This window comes from Filicampus tigris, chromosome 15 (assembly GCF_054856515.1).
Source record: "Filicampus tigris isolate MCC_2025a chromosome 15, RoL_Ftig_1.0, whole genome shotgun sequence".
Taxonomy (NCBI): domain Eukaryota; kingdom Metazoa; phylum Chordata; class Actinopteri; order Syngnathiformes; family Syngnathidae; genus Filicampus; species Filicampus tigris.
In genome coordinates, this window is record NC_141231.1 from 2,397,382 (window position 1) to 2,417,101 (window position 19,720).

Here is a 19,720-nt window from a genome sequence, read left to right on the forward strand (position 1 = left end):
GATCACAAACGAATCTCTACATTAGTGGCTACCGAGCTAAGCTAAACTCGCTTGAAAGGTTTCAACGTGCACTGAGGCGATTCTCGCACACACACATCTATATGAAATGCCATTTGTGATTCCAACGAGCGATTTAGTATCGATGCAATAGGTTAGCTTATCTTTTGCAATAATTTCAAATTAATATTTTCCGTTCAGACCCTAAACCCCAACTTGCCAAGCACGGATGAATGTAGTACCATCAGATTTTGATAGACATTCCTCATCAGAGCAGCTAAAGACAGTTCTTATTCATCTAATGTTTTATTCATTACCCGATTTCCTTCTTTTTAATCCAAATGCCATGCCTTGGTTTGCCCCCAAATTTGCTCATGTACTTAAGCTTTCGACCTTAACTTCATTTATCGTCGCTGTCCTGTAAGAAACACCTATCTCCGATTTGGGAAACTTTTTAAATTTTCATTTTAATGCGATTTCTGTAACGCGGAAACATGATTCATGTAAAAATAAGAAAATGAAAAAAAAATGAGATAAGTGTTTTTCACATGACAGCGACGATATGTACCTTGTAGATGTTACAGAATGGGAGGAAATAACTAAAGTGCTGTGGATTGTAATGAAGTAAGGATTTTTTTTTTTTTTAAACTTTGTATTTTTGTCTTTTTAATTGAATGGAAATTACTTGCTGTCCTCCTGCTATGTTGCCACACTATGGAGATAATGCAACTATCCACAATTCTAATTTATAGTCAGGTACCAAATCAGGGTGTAGCATGCCCAACTGAACTGTATCACCTTGTGGAAATGTAGGCACCACCTGTTATTTGAGGGGAAAACAGGAAGCTTCCATTTGGGAAGGATTTTTTTATTTGTTGAAATGGATGACAGTGACAAAAAGTAGAGTTCAGGCCACTATTTGAAGAAATACTGTAATGAAGACTAATTACAAATTCAAAACCTGCAAAACTCGAGCATGATTGTATTTTAATGCACGCATACAACCTTATCACACAGGCTCATTGATTTTTCACCTTGTTATTGTATCCTGAAGCAGAATACGAGACATAGAAAGCCAGCCTGAAGCTATCAGGCTCCTTTGCCGTGGAATCGGCGAATACTTGCAATGAGGCATTAACCCTTCCTGAATTATCCATTATTATTTATGAATAATCAGTGTAATATTATCATTATACCAATTCCAATCTTTATGCCCTCTTACCCAACACCTTTTGGTTCAGCAGCTCTCTATCAAAAGTTCCCAGACAGCTTTAATGAAATGGTCTCAAAATTGACGGCTTTAAATGGCCTGCTAATGACATATATTTACTTCAAAAGAAGTCCCTTGAGTTGAAGGCAATGTCCATACCATCAGCAGTGTTAAACAAACAATCATAATTGTAACACCCATTCGGCTCAGCAAACTGTTGTGCGCTGCTACGTCACAGGTAATCCCAGTGGAGCACAGCCTGCTGACTCCGCAGATTGTTTCATGACTGTCCTGTTTGTTGTGCAGCGCAGAGTCCCCAAATTACAATACACACTCCGGGGCCATGCAGTGGACGACAGAGAGATCCCTGCAACAGAAAGGCACAAGAAAAGCATTGTGAAAAACTCAACAATGCATATTTTGAACTGCAGGGATGTTTACAATTGAAAACAAGAAAACAATGTCTCTTCTCTACTTCGAATGAAAACAACAGAGCAGCACATGGTTTGTTACCTCACGTTAAAAGCATTTTATCAAGTTTAGAACTCTTCAATGTGCCCTGCATGATTTTTTTTTTCAAACAAAATAAAATGATGATATCTGAATCCCAACGATCTTTATCCTAAACTGTACCTTGAGCCGGACCAGTATGAAAATGTACACATTTTTGCAGGTACCGTGACGTGACCAAAATCATTGGGGTTATATGTATTATCATATTACTAAAGGGAATGACAACAAAAATACATTACAGATGCAGCGAAAAGCATATCGTTCAAGTTTCAATAGAAAACAATATAAAATCAGCAATCCTATTCACTTTTAGTCATTAAAAATTGTAAACAGCAACAAGAATGCTCTACCACTGCTGTGCCAATTTTAACAGTTATTACTTTACACAGTTATTATTAAATTCAGTATGCATTTTGAAAATAGTCATGCTCCCTTGAATCCAAGTTGCCTCTATTCAAGGTTTTATCTGACTTTTTAGGACTTAAAAGCATTGAAGTTGTGCACACATGGATCTCGTTAGTCACTAAGCTCCATGCTCCCCTCTTAAAGGGGCCATGCACACATTACACAGGTATAATTTGAGAATGGAAATATTGACTTTTTATGTCATTGCCGTTATAATGTACATGTTTGTCTTTACCGTTATGCAAGAATTGCATTTCATTATGCAACCTACATTTTTTCACTGTCGTGAAAAACACTTATGTCCATTTTGTTTAAAATTTGCTTATTTTTACATGAATGGTGTTTCCGTGTTACAGACATCGCATTAACGTGAACATTTTAAAAATTAAAAAAAATCCAAAATTGGATATAAGTGTTTTTGACAGGACAGTGATGATTTGCTCTGTCAATAATGCTCTTTCCCATTTGTTTTTGTTTTTTGCCGTTTTCACTCAAAATGAGAGATTAAAAAAAAAAAACAATATTCCTCAGTTTGAACAGTAAATATATTCTTTGCAGTGCACTCAACTCAATGTAAGTTGAAAAGGATTTGCGAATCATTTATTTACCTTTTACGCAATGTGCCAACTTCTTTGGAATCAGGGTTTGTATTAGAGTGAGTGCCCAAGGTGCCTTTACTCAAATATTGCTCTATAACTGAAACATAATGTGTTTGAGCAGACTGTTCAACTTAGTTTCTTCTGATTGTGGTTTATCATCAAAAATTCCCAAGAGAAATAATGAAATCATTGCTATTTAAATTTTTAACAAAAAAATCGAAAATGGCCTAACATTACCTTTGATGAAAATGCATTTTCTCTAACACTAACTGTTTTTCACATTAGAATCAACTGTTAGAAGAAGATTTCAGAGCAGAGTACACTCAGATTCATAAGGTAGGTGATCGTGATTGTCTCATTTACATTCATGACCGTGGTATGTTTTGCCAACGTACATGTATGTGTGCAGGGTTTTACGTTGGAGACATTTGCTGGCCCAGTGTTTGCCAATCTACGGGGATCATTAGGCTTGACGGAACAGGAGTATCAGCAGTCACTCTGCTCTGACAAGTGCTACCTTCAGTTCATCAGCAACTCCAAAAGCAGGGCTGACTTCTTCCTCACGTGAGTCACCAGGCACAGCTGCGGGATTTATTTCTCTTCCGGGGCTGAAGGGGGGCTTGACCGATATATATGGGGGCTGAGAAAATAATTTCCAAATATATTTTAGAATATCAAATGAAATGCTGGAGGGGCTTAACTGGGACAACACAAATTTCTGACGGTGCGATAGCACCACCTAGCCTCGATGTAGCACCATCACTGTGAGTCACAACTGTTACTCCCAAGATCTTATCTCAATCATCATCAATCAAATAATCACAACAGCTCACAAGAGTTGTGAAAAAAATTACAAAAAACGACTTCTGTGTTTTCTATCTGTCTTCCTCCTATGTTTTAAAAATGTGCATATTAATTAGATTGCCCATGAGGTGTGAATGTGAGTCTGAGTGGCTACTTGTCTTATGTGTGCATGTCATGTGTCTAACCACGCTGAAATCTCCATGACTTCTCAATGGAGGAGCTAACATGTTAACGGAAAACTGAGGACTGAGGAGCTTGCAAATCATGAATGCTATTCACGCCGTGTGATTGACTCACGACCAGTCTTATCATGCAACAGAGTACAAATTAAACTTTACCTGATTAGGATTTTAGGGAACGATCACCGTTCAAATGAACCGATCGCCGATTCAAGCTTAAGATGGACAAAAGTATTTAGATAACATTTTTTAATTAATTTTTTTTTTTTTTTTACTGTATATACTTTTGACTGAGTATCAACAAAAGTCACTAATACAAGCTTCTGGCAAATGATTGTATTTAGCAGAGGCTAATTGGACCAAGTGGCACATGTTTAGGAACACTGAACTTTCAAAACCTTACAAACCTCTTTTCTTTTTAGGCTTATCCTTAAGCGCATCATTCTTTTTCATCCAAGCCTCTCATCTGCATCCTCCTCTCTAACACTAGCAGCCCACATGTTTTCCCTCATTACCTCCATCAATCTTTTCATTTGCAAAGTTTTATAACGGCTGCCCGTCATGACGCCACCCTCTGCATCTATCCAAGCTGGGGATCATCCTACTGTTTATGTTGGCTTGTGCCCACATAAGACTGAATTTTACTTACGAACAAATATAGAAAATAAATCTAAGGGTGAATTAGCTCAACTAAGATGTGCTTTTCTTTGGTGTCTTGACATTTTAGGAATGATAAACGCTTCTTTTTGAAGACCCAGAATGAACGAGAAATCCGATTCCTTCTGGATAACCTGAAGAACTATATGGCACATTTGCAGAAATACCCCCATTCTCTTCTGGTGAAGTTGCTAGGTATGCCGCCCTCATACAAGCACACACACTTGAAATGAGCGTTATGCAGCAAACTCCCCTCTATTTGGATTTTCTTTTTTTTTTGCACGGTTAATACCTCTGTTTTGATGTAGCGCTCATCCATTTTGGGTGTAATTCCACTTTTGACCACTAAACAGCAGCACACTTTTTAAATTTGAGCCGGTGTACATTTGAAAGAAGGACCAGACTGGAAGCACTTTATTTCAGCATAGCCTAGTTTTTGTTGAAAATGATTGAATGTGAGCCACTGCAATCCTGCTTTTTACACCTACAGAAAGTGGTGGCTGTAGGTTTATTTATTAATGTTTGGGCATGACTATTGATGTATATTGTGAGATAAGTTTATTAGTTTGGAAAAAAGCAGTATTTGTTGAATTGTAAACACAGATTGATCGGTACACTGTACAATATTATTAGATATCCATTGCTGTTGCTCTCTCGCAATATATGATCTTTAAAAGGTTCTATTATTTTAAAACTGTTTAAAGACCTATAGATAAATAAGTGCTATAAAAACATGCCCAGAGAATATTTAGATAATCCCTATTTCTATATCTATAGTATTTCATATTCTACAAGATTTCTACCTATTTTATCGGTCTTTCCTTCTTTTGAACAAGAGTGCCAACATAATCAGACAGCACAAATAACTTCTGAGATCAAAGTTAAGATGATTAGTCATGAAGCAATTATGGCTTGAGATTATCATTTCACTACACAGCAGAATCAAAGTGTTACCTATATGGCAGCGTTGCAAGGTAAGTAGATTGCATGTATCGTATTTATTGTTCAACATGGGTGTCAAAAGTACGGCCCGAGGACTAGAACCGGCTTGTCATATGGTCAAAATCTGGTCCATTAATGAGCACATTAACTGCTATTTTTCAATGAGATATATATATATATATATATATACATATATATATATATTTTTTTTAATCTTTAAATGGTCTCGTTCCTCCACCCCTACGCGACTGCTCAGTACCACAGGTCAGCTGAACAGACGCTACTCGAGGTAACCAGGCCAGGGCGGAGCCTCAGAGGGGATCGAGCTGTTTCCATTTGCCGGGCCCTCTCTTTGGAACGACCTCCCGCAGTTAAATGTTAATTAAGCAAGCCCTCTCGCTGTCTATTTTTAAAACTCGTCTTAAAACATATTTTTATTCATTGGCTTTCGACTCAGCATGAGACTCCGCCTTGTTTTATTGCATTTACTGTCTTTGTTATTTGTTTTGTCTTGCTTTTGTGTCAGATCTTTTGCTTTGTGTACAGCTATGGTTATTTTTAAAGTGCTATGAAGTTGAGTTAAGATTACTTGTGGTATTCTCCAAAAGGTGTCATCTATTTACTTCGTTTTGTAGTTAACAAATAGAAGTAACATGGCATCTGTACTTATATATCCACCAGACCTACGTTCTTCTTCGTCTCTAATCTATGTATACCTTTTACATAGTACCCATTGTGTTCACACTGAGACACCACATAACTGAAATGCCTTGCGTTACGTGATTTTCTTCTTTTTCTCTTTTTTTGCAAGGTGTTCACAGAATCAAAATTTCATGCAGGCAAAAGGTACAGTATGTTTGTATAACCAACTTTCCTGTGTAAGAAAGTATTGGTCTAAGGCATATTTCTATTATTTGCAGAAATACTTCATTGTTATGCAAAGTGTGTTTTATCCAGATGATCGAATAAGTGCCAGGTAAGAACTGCTTTGCTCAAGGCTTTGGCACAATGAAGTCGAAATGAGACGTGAGAGTACCTGTGAGTTAAAGGTGGAGTTTGCAGTTTTCAAGCAGCTAGCAAGATTTGAATGTAGGCATGGCCAGGTCGGTTGAGGAAAAAGAGATGGCAGAAAGATGTTGGAAAAATCATCGAAAGGATTGTTTTTCAACAGATTCGCAGGTTTATGATGCAAAACAATCTCTTTAATGCATTTTAGTCTAAATTTTGACCACACCCTAGCACTGAAACTGCAGATCTGAATAATTATGCCTTCAAAACCAACGTTTTGGTATTGCTAGATCTCAGTGCTGCATTTGACACAGTTAATCAAAAATACACTGCTCGACAGAATACAACAGTGGACTTACTGGCACATACTTATGCAGATAACATGCAACTTTACATTTCAGTGTCATCACATCACAGTCCCTTAATTTATTTCATTAAATTGAACCTCCAGAGATCCATTTCAAGGTATTAATGGGGAAACGGAGCAATATTGACTGGGCATCCCTTGCACCCATCAGTTGCTCTTGTGATATGCCAGACTGCTTGCCTATAGATATAAGTCTGTCTTTACTTATTTTCTTTCGCACTAAGTGACCCTAATAAAACATCGCAGAAAAGGTATTCCCAAATTTAAAAAAAAAAAAAAAAAAAAAAAAAATCAGACAGTGAGACGTCCTTAGATGTTAGAACGTGGCATCTAGACTCTGATATCTATTCATTTATTTATATGGAAAGGATGCAACCTGACCACATCTAAGACAGGCTTCTTCCTTTGCATGCGCCATCTGATTATTTATTATGCGCTGCAGCACCGGCCTCCTCTGACATAGAATCAACAAAACAGTCAATGATGGATTGACGGACCTTCTGTCAGTCTTGACTCTGGAAAATTGTGCAAATGACTCAGATTTGTCAGAATTTTACCAAGAAAGCACAGAATTGAATTGGGGAAACGGCCAGGCCAAGACGGCTTTCAACGCCGCTTCTTGCAGGCAAGTATGGCTGTGTGCATTAGCTGTCAAGGCATCTGGACAAATAGGTTCCGCAAGCTATTATAAGCTTGCATTAATACAACCACTGTAACCAAAATCGTGTATGGAAGCAGTTTTTCTTGATAAACTACTGTATACCGTATTCTCCGGGCTATAAGCCGCACCGTTATATAAGCCGCACCCACTCTATTTTTAGAACATTTTGGTAAAAAACTTAAATAAGCCGCACCTTTATATAAACCTATGTTGAAAACTTTTATATTTACTGCATTTACAGAACGTTTATGAACTGTAAATATACATGTGTGTACCTGAGCAGATTCTTTCCTAACAGTGCCTTATAACACTGCAGCAACGTTGCTGATTAAAACAGAAGAGAACCAAGAGAAAATAAACAGTACTTATCTTAATTTCATTGCCGACTGCCGCTCCAGTTTGTCAGCTAATGTCCACCATCTATTGTTCTACTACATTCTACATAGGCACCTGTCTTGTTTTATGTTAATAGTCAGCCAATCTAACACACGACTTGCTAAATCAACAATAGCATTTCACATCGAAACAACAGAACAGACGTAACATCAGCCAATCACATTCATGTGCACTTCAGGGACCTCTAGGAAAACATAAAATCAAAGCATTACAGCACCTAATGCAATAACCTACTCTATGGCGCCCTCGCCTGTTGAACTCCTCCACCTGCAGTCACATCCAGTTAATGGGAAATGTATTGTATTGAATTGTACTGCCATTCCGGATAGAGCGCCCCGAGCGGTGGAAGAAAAACCCACAGAATAGCCGCACCAGACTATAAGCCGCATGGCTCAAAATCTAGGAAAATACGGTATATATTTTTCCCTTCTGACCACCACAGGTACACTTTAAGTAAGTGTATTTATCAAATTGAGCGGACGAACCAGTATTTTCTCCTGCTCAATCCTGACAGACAGAAGTGATTGTTTTTGGTCCCAAAAATGGAAGGTCCAAAATAGTGCTGGGTGTGCACAGGCCCACCCAGATTGACAGACTGCCCACCCGGTGAGATTCATGAAAAAATATAAATTATTTTTAGTTTTTTATTTTATTGAATATTAAGAATGGCATAATTGTGGTTGTCTAAGGAAGATCTGAACTTCATATTATTCAGTTTGTTATTTTATTTGAATATACGATGTGTCGTTACAGGAGGATTGTGCTCAGTGAGACAAATATTTAGGCCCACCCTGATTTTTCCAGGCCCACCCATTAGCCATGTTCTGGCTCCGCCCCTGCTCTGTGTCATTGAAAGCTACAAATCAGGCCAGAAATTTAGATAATCATTGGTTCAGACCGTAATTTTAACACCCACGTAAAAGCTGTTACTAAATCTGCCTATTCCCGCCTGAAAAACATAGCTCAGATTAAAGGTTTCCTCTCTTAACAAGACACAGAAAATGTGTTTGTGCTTTTATTTTCAGTAGGCTCGATTACTATAATGGTGTCTTTACAGGTCTTGATAAAAAATCAAACAGGCAGCTGCAACTGATCCAAAATACTGCCGCCAGAGTCCTTACAAACACCAGGAAACTGGACCACTGAAATCACTACACTGGCTTCCTGTGAGTCAAAGAATCGATTTTAAAATCTTGCTGCTGGACTATAAACCTCTAAATGGTCTTGGACCAAAATACATGCAAGATTTAATAGCACCCTATGAAGGAACAGGTTTATTGTGTATTCCCAGAGCTAAAACCAAACTAATTGAAGCAGCATTTAATTATTATGCTCCGAGTCCTCACCTGTGGAACAAACTTTCCAAATACCACAACTTGGCATTCTGCTTATGTGACAGACCGGTCCGCCTACCCGCCTATGAGGGACACCCTTTTTGTAGGTGATTATCAAAAGACGGGAACCTTAAAAAAAATAAAAGAGACTAAGTATAGTCGGAAGCCCATTTTTGCCATCAATAATCGTCTATTGTCTACTTTCGTGCTGAGGCCTCAATGGCCGCGGCAAGGCTTCCATTTCCCATTCGTCGCGGCCGAGGCTTTTTGACAGCTTTTGGGTCCTAAAAGGAGCCACCTCCATTTTCCCGTGAGGGCCACATAACCTTTCCCTTCTTTGACGGGCAGCCGGGGTCCGTTTGTAACGGGGAACGTGTGACGATCGCAGTGGTGCCTAAACGTAAACATTTATTGTTTTCCAGAAAGCCACACGAAACGAAATATGAATAACCCTTTCAGGGATCTGCACAGAAAAAAACAGTCAGTACATAAACAGTAGCACTATTTATGAAAAAAAATAACACTACTTATGAAGTAAATAATAACCAAATAACCCTCTCTGAGATCGTCAAAGAAAAAAATCAGGATGTAAATGACACTATTTGTGAAATAAATAATAACCAAATAACCTTCTATGGGCTCTTCATAGAAAAAAAATAAAGTCAGGAAATATATAATAACACTATTTTTGAAATAAATCATAACCCTCTCTGGGTTCTTCACAGAAAAAAGACTGCAAAAGGGTGGAATAGCATATAATGGTCTATGTGTATTGTTCAGGGGGCCGGTCCATATGTGAAGGTGGGCCGTATCCGACCCGTGGGCCCTAAGTATGGGGACCACTACTTTAGTATATCTGGCCCAAACACTCTATCCAAATGTTCCTGGCCTAGCCCTGCTTTCAAATTTTAGAACGCATTCAAAAACTTTGCCAACCTCAATCTAGATTCAATTATTTGAATCAAATTACTTGATGACTTTCTGCAATGTCTTGATATTGTCTTGTACATGAAATGTGCCTTACGAATAAACTTACTTTGCTTTGCCTTGCACGGTAATAACCGAAACACGCATTGGCCACGCCCGCTGCCACGACAGTCTGTGGTAGGCTATTCTTTTTGCGGCGAGACAAGTTTTAAGAAATAATAATTAAAACTAAACTCAGAAGCTTATGCTAGGGCCACAAAAGGATGAAGATCAGTTTAATGTTAGTCATTCAGACAGTTTTAACATAGTATATGACAAAAAGTTTTTGTTTTTTTTGTAACTGCAAACTCCCCCTTTAACAACCCCTCAACCCCCCACCCCCCATCTACCATCTACATCATGCCACACGTATAATGTAAATGAATGGAGAAAGATTACAGTACTTCAACTCTATGCATGTTGATTGGGGCTTTGTGTTGCGACTGGCTAGGTACGATATTAAAGGTTGTGAAGTGAGTCGCTGGACGGATCCTTCACCAGATGGATGCCAGATTATTGTCGTCCTCAAAGACCTCAACTTTGAAGGCCAGTACATCACTCTAGGTATGGGAAAGTGCTGTATATCATTTTATACGGTCTAACCGTATTGTATGTGGATTATATGGCACACAGTAAAAGAATATAAGCGTGAATGTATGCACACAGACCAGCAGCGTTCCTGGCTCCTGCGGCAAATGGAGATAGACACGGACTTTCTCCGAAGCCTCAATGTGTTGGATTACAGTCTTCTGCTCGCCCATCAGCCTTTACAACAAGACGAACGTCACCATGCTCTCTCTTTTGCCTCTTTAATCATGAGAACCAAGCGGTTAGTAACTCTTTTCACCACTCGTCATTTGGTTCAAACAAACTTTAGTACAAATTACACTGATGCGGTTTGTTTGGTCAACAAACTTGGAGTATATCAAACAACAAAACAGACGTCTCGATTTGCTTTCAGTGACAGCTAAAAAAAAAAGTGAAAAGGTGTCAGAATCACTTTTCTTTTCTGTATCTCTCCACCTGTGTATGACTTCATCAAGGAACTTTTGAGTTTTTAAAAAAATATTTTCAAAGCTCTTTTTGATACCTCACCTGATAAAGCACATAAAACAATCTTATGCAGTCCAGCAGATAGTATGATTGTTTTTAGAATTAGGTTTCTCTCACAAAAAAACCCACAAATTCAACTTTGTGTTTTTACTGTAGTACCAAAGTATACATCAGAACACAGCCCAAATTAGCAATTATATTCAGACTTTGATGTCATCTTCCTGTAAAACACATATACCTGTTTGTTTGTTTCCCTTTCGGCTAATGTAACAAAACTTGACTTGTACTGAATCTGATTTTTTTTTTTTGTGTGTGTGTGTACAATTGTTGTAGATCTGTGAATCCAAGCAACAGCCCCTTGTATAGTATCCCTTGCGTTCCTGGGGCAGTCCCAGAGGATAACGCCGCGTTGATTTCATCCGAAATTGTTCGTGACCATTTGAAGCAAGCACAAGCGGGCGATGGCCAAAGTGGAGAAACGCATCACCTTGCTGGCAGTGAAACCGAAGAGCTACCGGACTTCGAAGTCCAAAACAGACGTTTACTGCTCAACTTAAAGAATGCTTTGCATGTCATTGATGGACCTGATCAACGCTACTTCATTGGCATCATTGACATTTTTACAGTTTACAGTTTCAAGAAGAGACTGGAATATTGGTGGAAGAGACTGAGGCATCCTGGCCGGACATTCTCCACAGTAAGTCCGCAGATTTACTGCACTAGGCTGTGTCAGTGGGTGCTGGACCATACCAAGTAGATAACACATGTAGGTACCTCACTCTGGTTTCCTCACAGATTCTAAAAACTGGTACGTTTTATTGAATATTCAAAACTGGCCTTAGGTGTGAATGTGAATGCCTGTTTGTGTAAAGGTGACATACAATTGGCTAGAAACCAGTCCAGGGCTCATCTCACCTCTCACCTGAAATCAGCTGCTGGGATAGGCTTCAGCACACCTGTGAGCCAAGTGAGGATAAAATGTATTAAAAGTGAATGAATGAATAAAGCAACTTCGAATAAATAATGAAGAAACACGTACATGTACCCAGCAAGATGAAAAGGCATTTGTAAATATTTATCAGTTTAAAGCATTGCAAGTCACCTTTTATTTTCTTTCTGAGTTGCTTTTTCTGCTGCAATCTTATCATCATGTTCTATTTTTGCCAAATGTTTGTAACAATTATCAACAGTTTTCCAGATTCGCTATTCCCAGATCCTTAGCACATTTGATGGTTTAGCCACTAACTTTCCCCAAAAGTGGTAAGCCTCTCTTTTATAAACGTGTGAGTGAAATTGCATGAAAATCTGTACTCTTGACACCACTATTGACCAGAGCTGGGCAGTCCGTCGGGGCGAAGGCGTGGGGGGTGACAAATTAAAAAAAATGGCTGGACTAAGCATGGCCGGGAGTGGATTTTAGTCCGGCCCACTAATCAGCCCTCATGCGTTTGACGGGGTCACGAGGCGGCCAAATTTAATTGTGAAAGGCTTCTTTTTAGGCTTCTTTCTACTCCCGAGTCAGCGCTAGCGACAACTGCCACATTGATTCACGTGACCGACGCATTGTGCTTTTGGCGACAGGTCTCTAGTCATCTCGGTCCCTTTATAGTTGTAGCAGGCACGACATCCATTGTTGTCGCTGTCTTTTTGAAGCGACGCCCCCGGACTTGTTTCAAAACTTGTGCCCATGAGTATATCCAAGCTGCGCGCAGCGCTGACTCAAGGATGTCGCTGGCACATTCAAGGTGGAGTTCATGCACTTCATCTGACGTTTTCCCTACTTCCGGAAATATGCCGAAGCAAACCTGCTGTGTATTGTGGTTTGCTGGTATGCTTTTATTTTGAAGGCCGTGAAGGAGCGGGAGTGTGCAAAATAAATAAGTAACTTGTTGACGCGACTTCTGGCCGTCTGTTGGACCCAAATAATTCTACAATACGACAAAACCAACCCCGGGGCTCGCAATAGAAGTCAGCACACACAGTTGGGTAACTAATAAAATACGAGTGGCGCATTTTGAAGTGTGTCCACAGCGGGTTTGAATAGTAAATTAGCCAGCTAATGATCCTCAAAAAGCCTCTGCCGTTCGCATCTCTCCCGCGGCTGTCATGGTCTGTGTTTTGAGTTTGGTTTTTGAGTTTAGTTTCATGTTTTTCCTTGTGTTCCTTGTCTGTCTCTCGTTAAGTTGAGTCCACCTGTGCTTGTCATCCCGGTCCCTGATTTTAGCCAATCAGCTCCCCCCTGCCCTCTGTGTCTTGTCCAGGTGTTCTTCGTTGTATCGTCAACTTGTCTGTATTTAGTTCCCCGCTTTCTTTCAGCCCTTGTTGGTTCGTCTGTTCTATCCCGTCTCTGTAAGTCTTGTCGAGGTCCAGTCCAGTCATAGTCATAGTCATAGTGTTTGTTTAGTTGTTTTGTTCCTTGTTATTTGGGTCTTTGACATTTTTGTTAGTTTAGTATTATCCCAGCACCTTGTTTGCCTTTTGTTTTACATTAAATACTTTATATTGCACACGATTTTTGCCTCCTGCATTTGGGTCCTCCTCCACGATGAATCTGACAGCGGCGGCGTCAAACTCGGACACTTTTTTTTTGGGGGGGGTGATCATTTTTATGAATAAGGGCCGGGGGTCGCGGCCGGAAGGGTACCCAGGTCAAGGGTGAAGGGTCGCAGCCGGACTGGCAAAAAAGGGTCAAGTGCCCAGCTCTGGCCATTCCATTAAGACAAAGAAGACTCTTTTTTTTTTTTTTTTATTATTTAGTCCGAAGTGTTGACCCCACCAACCCTCATTGTAAAATGCAGACATTCCAGTAATGTGACCAAAAGGGCAACTAGAAGAACTGCAAATGTCTTTTTTGTGTTCACCAGCAACAAATCGATTAAATAACTAAACTTCCCATCTATGCAATTTCAGTAGAATCTTACGAAATATTGTGAATATGTTTCATGTTGGTGTACAGTTCTTTAGCTTGCATTATCTAGATTAATTAGTTTGCTTGGAGAAGAGTCACAACTTTGAATTACAGTGTGGTATATGTATGTATATATGTGTGTATATATATGTATATATGTGTGTATATGTATGTATATATGTGTGTATATGTATGTATATATGTGTGTATATGTATGTATATATGTGTGTATATGTATGTATATATGTGTATATATATGTATATATGTGTGTATATATATGTATATGTGTGTATATATGTATGTATATATGCGTGTATATATGTATGTATATATGCGTGTATATATGTATGCATATATGCGTGTATATATGTATGCATATATGCGTGTATATATGTATGCATATATGCGTATATATATGTATGCATATATGCGTATATATATGTATGCATATATGCGTATATATATGTATGTATATATGCGTATATAAGTATGTATATATGCGTATATATGTATGTATATATGCGTATATATGTATGTATATATGCGTATATATATATGTATATATGCGTATATATATATGTATATATGCGTATATATATATGTATATATGCGTATATATATATGTATATATGCGTATATATATATGTATATATGCGTATATATATATGTATATATGCGTATATATATATGTATATATGCGTATATATATATGTATGCATATATGCGTATATATATATGTATGCATATATGCGTATATATATATGTATGCATATATGCGTATATATATATGTATGCATATATGCGTATATATATATGTATGCATATATGCGTATATATATATATGTATGCATATATGCGTATATATATATATATGTATGCATATATGCGTATATATATATGTATGCATATATGCGTATATATATATGTATGCATATATGCGTATATATATATGTATGCATATATGCGTATATATATATATGCATATATGCGTATATATATATATGTATGCATATATGCGTATATATATATATGTATGCATATATGCGTATATATATATATGTATGCATATATGCGTATATATATATATGTATGCATATATGCGTATATATATATATGTATGCATATATGCGTATATATATATATGTATGCATATATGCGTATATATATATATGTATGCATATATGCGTATATATATATATGTATGCATATATGCGTATATATATATATGTATGCATATATGCGTATATATATATATGTATGCATATATGCGTATATATATATATGTATGCATATATGCGTATATATATATATGTATGCATATATGCGTATATATATATATGTATGCATATATGCGTATATATATATATGTATGCATATATGCGTATATATATATATATATGTATGCATATATGCGTATATATATATATATATGTATGCATATATGCGTATATATATATATATATGTATGCATATATGCGTATATATATATATATATGTATGCATATATGCGTATATATATATATATATATGTATGCATATATGCGTATATATATATATATATATGTATGCATATATGCGTATATATATATATATATATGTATGCATATATGCGTATATATATATATATATATGTATGCATATATGCGTATATATATATATATATATGTATGCATATATGCGTATATATATGTATGCATATATGCGTATATATATGTATGTATGTATATATGCGTGTATGTATATATGCGTATATATGTATGTATATATGCGTGTATGTATATATGCGTATATATATGTATGTATATATGCGTATATATATATGTATGTATGCGTATATATATGTATGTATATATGCGTATATATATATATATATATATGTATGTATATATGCGTATATATATATATATATGTATGTATATATGCGTATATATATATATATATATATGTATGTATATATGCGTATATATATATATATGTATGTATATATGCGTATATATATATATATGTATGTATATATATATATATATGTATGTATATATGCGTATATATATATATATATGTATGTATATATGCGTATATATATATATATATATGTATGTATATATGCGTATATATATATATATATATGTATGTATATATGCGTATATATATATATATGTATGTATATATGCGTATATATATATATATGTATGTATATATGCGTATATATATATATATGTATGTATCAATCAATCACATTTTATTTATATAGCACTTTTCATACATAAAAATGCAACTCAAAGTGCTTTAAAACATTCAAAGCAAAACATAGAATTATCTTCAATCAAAAGAAAAGATAAATTATTTAAAAGTTGTTGAAAGCCAAACTAAAAAGGTGTGTCTTGAGCTTCCTCTTAAAAATATCAACAGTCTCTGCAGACCTGACATCCTCTGGCAGGCTATTCCAAAGGTGAGGACCAAAACGGCTGAATGCAGCCTCGCCATGCAGTTTGGTCCTCACCCTTGGAATAAATAAAAGGCCCGCGCCAGAGGACCTCAGGATCCGCGAGGGCTGGTATGATAAAAGCAAATCAGATAAATAAGATGGCCCAAGACCATTAACACATTTATAAACTAATAAAAGTACTTTAAAATCGATCCTGAAACACACAGGGAGCCAATGCAGCAATTTCAAAACTGGCGTAATGTGCTCCCGCCCTCTGGTTCTCGTCAGCACCCGAGCGGCTGAATTCTGCAGTAGTTGCAGTGGTGAAATGCTCTTTTTCGGGAGGCCAGAGAGCAGGGCATTACAGTAATCTAAACGACAGGAAACAAAGGCATGCATCAGCACTTCCGTGTTAGCCTGAGAGAGAAACGGGCGGACTCTGGCGATATTCTTAAGGTGATAAAAACCAATCTTGGTTACATTTTTAATATGAGGAATAAAACTGAGCTCAGAGTCAAAAATGACGCCAAGGTTCTTCACACACTGTGAGGGATTAAAAATGTGTAGTTTTGGTAAAAGCTTCTCTCTCTGACCTTCGGGACCGATAACTAAAACCTCAGTCTTGTCCTGATTGAGCTGTAGGAAATTATCTGCCATCCATGACTTGATATCTAAAATGCAATTTAAAAGGGTATCAATGGGTCCTGTGTCATCAGGAGACACACGGCAATATACAGCTGCGTGTCATCAGCATAGCTGTGAAAGCTGATGCCGTGTCCCCTGATGACATCCCCGAGGGGAAGCATATAAAGATTAAAAAGTAGGGGGCCTAAAATCGAACCTTGAGGAACCCCACATTTAATTTCATGAGTTTTAGAGGAACAAGTATCCATACTTACAAAGAAATATCGGTCTGTGAGATAGGAATAAAACCAGTCAAAAACAGTACCAGAGATGCCCACTAGATTTTTAAGTCTATTTAATAAAATTTGGTGATCTACTGTATCAAAAGCAGCGCTTAGATCCAGTAGCACCAAGACTGTGAGTTTTCTCACGTCTGCAGTGCACCTAATATCATTTAAAATCCTTAAAAGAGCAGTCTCCGTACTGTGGTTCATCCTAAAACCAGATTGATATTTCTCCAAAATATTATTTGTATTTAAAAAATGATTCAACTGGATGAAAACCAGTTTTTCTAAAATCTTACTTAAAAACGGTAAGTTGGATACGGGTCTGTAATTATTAAAAACGCTTGGGTCAGAACCGCTCTTCTTCAGAAGGGGCTTCACCACCGCCGTTTTAAAGGCAGCGGGGAAGACGCCTGTCTGAAGAGAGCAATTGACTATATATATATATGTATATATGTCTGAAGAGAGCAATTGACTATATATATATATGTATATATGTATATATGCGTATATATATATATGTATGTATATATGCGTATATATATATGTATGTATATATGCGTATATATATATGTATGTATATATGCGTATATATATATGTATGTATATATGCGTATATATATATGTATGTATATATGCGTATATATATATATGTATGTATATATGCGTATATATATATATGTATGTATATATGCGTATATATATATATGTATGTATATATGCGTATATATATATATATGTATGTATATATGCGTATATATATATATGTATGTATATATGCGTATATATGTATATGTATGTATATATGCGTGTATGTGTATATGTATGTATATATGCGTGTATGTGTATATGTATGTATATATGCGTGTATGTGTATATGTATGTATATATGCGTGTATGTGTATATGTATGTATATATGCGTGTATGTGTATATGTATGTATATATGCGTGTATGTGTATATGTATGTATATATGCGTGTATGTGTATATGTATGTATATATGCGTGTATGTGTATATGTATGTATATATGCGTGTATGTGTATATGTATGTATATATGCGTATATGTGTATATGTATGTATATATGCGTATATGTGTATATGTATGTATATATGCGTATATGTGTATATGTATGTATATATGCGTATATGTGTATATGTATGTATATATGCGTATATGTGTATATGTATGTATATATGCGTATATGTGTATATGTATGTATATATGCGTATATGTGTATATGTATGTATATATGCGTATATGTGTATATGTATGTATATATGCGTATATGTGTATATGTATGTATATATGCGTATATGTGTATATGTATGCATATATGTGTATATGTATGTATATATGCGTATATGTGTATATGTATGTATATATGCGTATATGTGTATATGTATGTATATATGCGTATATGTGTATATGTATGTATATATGCGTATATGTATATATGCGTATATGCGTATATGTATGTATGGATGTATATATGCGTATATGTATGTATGTATGTATATATGCGTATATGTGTATATGTATGTATATATGCGTATATGTGTATATGTATGTATATATGCGTATATGTGTATATGTATGTATATATGCGTATATGTGTATATGTATGTATATATGCGTATATGTGTATATGTATGTATATATGCGTATATGTGTATATGTATGCATATATGTGTATATGTATGTATATATGCGTATATGTGTATATGTATGTATATATGCGTATATGTGTATATGTATGTATATATGCGTATATGTGTATATGTATGTATATATGCGTATATGTATATATGCGTATATGCGTATATGTATGTATGGATGTATATATGCGTGTATATGTATGTATATATGCGTATATGTGTATATGTATGTATATATGCGTATATGTGTATATGTATGTATATATGCGTATATGTGTATATGTATGTATATATGCGTATATGTGTATATGTATGTATATATGCGTATATGTGTATATGTATGTATATATGCGTATATGTGTATATGTATGTATATATGCGTATATGTGTATATGTATGTATATATGCGTATATGTATATATGCGTATATGCGTATATGTATGTATGGATGTATATATGCGTATATGTATGTATGGATGTATATATGCGTATATGTATGTATGGATGTATATATGCGTGTATGTATATATGGATGTATATATGCGTATATGTATATATGGATGTATATATGCGTATATGTATATATGGATGTATATATGCGTATATGTATATATGGATGTCTATATGCGTATATGTATATATGGATGTCTATATGTGTATATGTATATATGGATGTCTATATGTGTATATGTATATATGGATGTCTATATGTGTATATATATATATGG

The 19,720-nt window shown here is 35.9% G+C and overlaps 1 protein-coding gene across 2 annotated transcripts in view; it reads left to right on the forward strand.

The window, feature by feature from the left end:
* pip5kl1 (phosphatidylinositol-4-phosphate 5-kinase-like 1) overlaps nucleotides 1-13,603 on the forward strand; it is a 28,350-nt gene extending 14,747 nt beyond the window's left edge. For both annotated transcript variants that reach the window (XM_086054123.1, XM_086054122.1), the window contains exons 3-10: nucleotides 3,010-3,060; nucleotides 3,134-3,288; nucleotides 4,435-4,559; nucleotides 6,118-6,152; nucleotides 6,227-6,282; nucleotides 10,490-10,602; nucleotides 10,705-10,867; nucleotides 11,425-13,603. In XM_086054123.1, the coding sequence (XP_085910249.1) occupies nucleotides 3,010-3,060; nucleotides 3,134-3,288; nucleotides 4,435-4,559; nucleotides 6,118-6,152; nucleotides 6,227-6,282; nucleotides 10,490-10,602; nucleotides 10,705-10,867; nucleotides 11,425-11,848 (1,122 nt within the window). In that variant the 3' untranslated portion in view covers nucleotides 11,849-13,603. The remainder of the gene's footprint in view (nucleotides 1-3,009; nucleotides 3,061-3,133; nucleotides 3,289-4,434; nucleotides 4,560-6,117; nucleotides 6,153-6,226; nucleotides 6,283-10,489; nucleotides 10,603-10,704; nucleotides 10,868-11,424) is intronic.
* The last annotated feature ends 6,117 nt before the right edge of the window (nucleotides 13,604-19,720 follow it).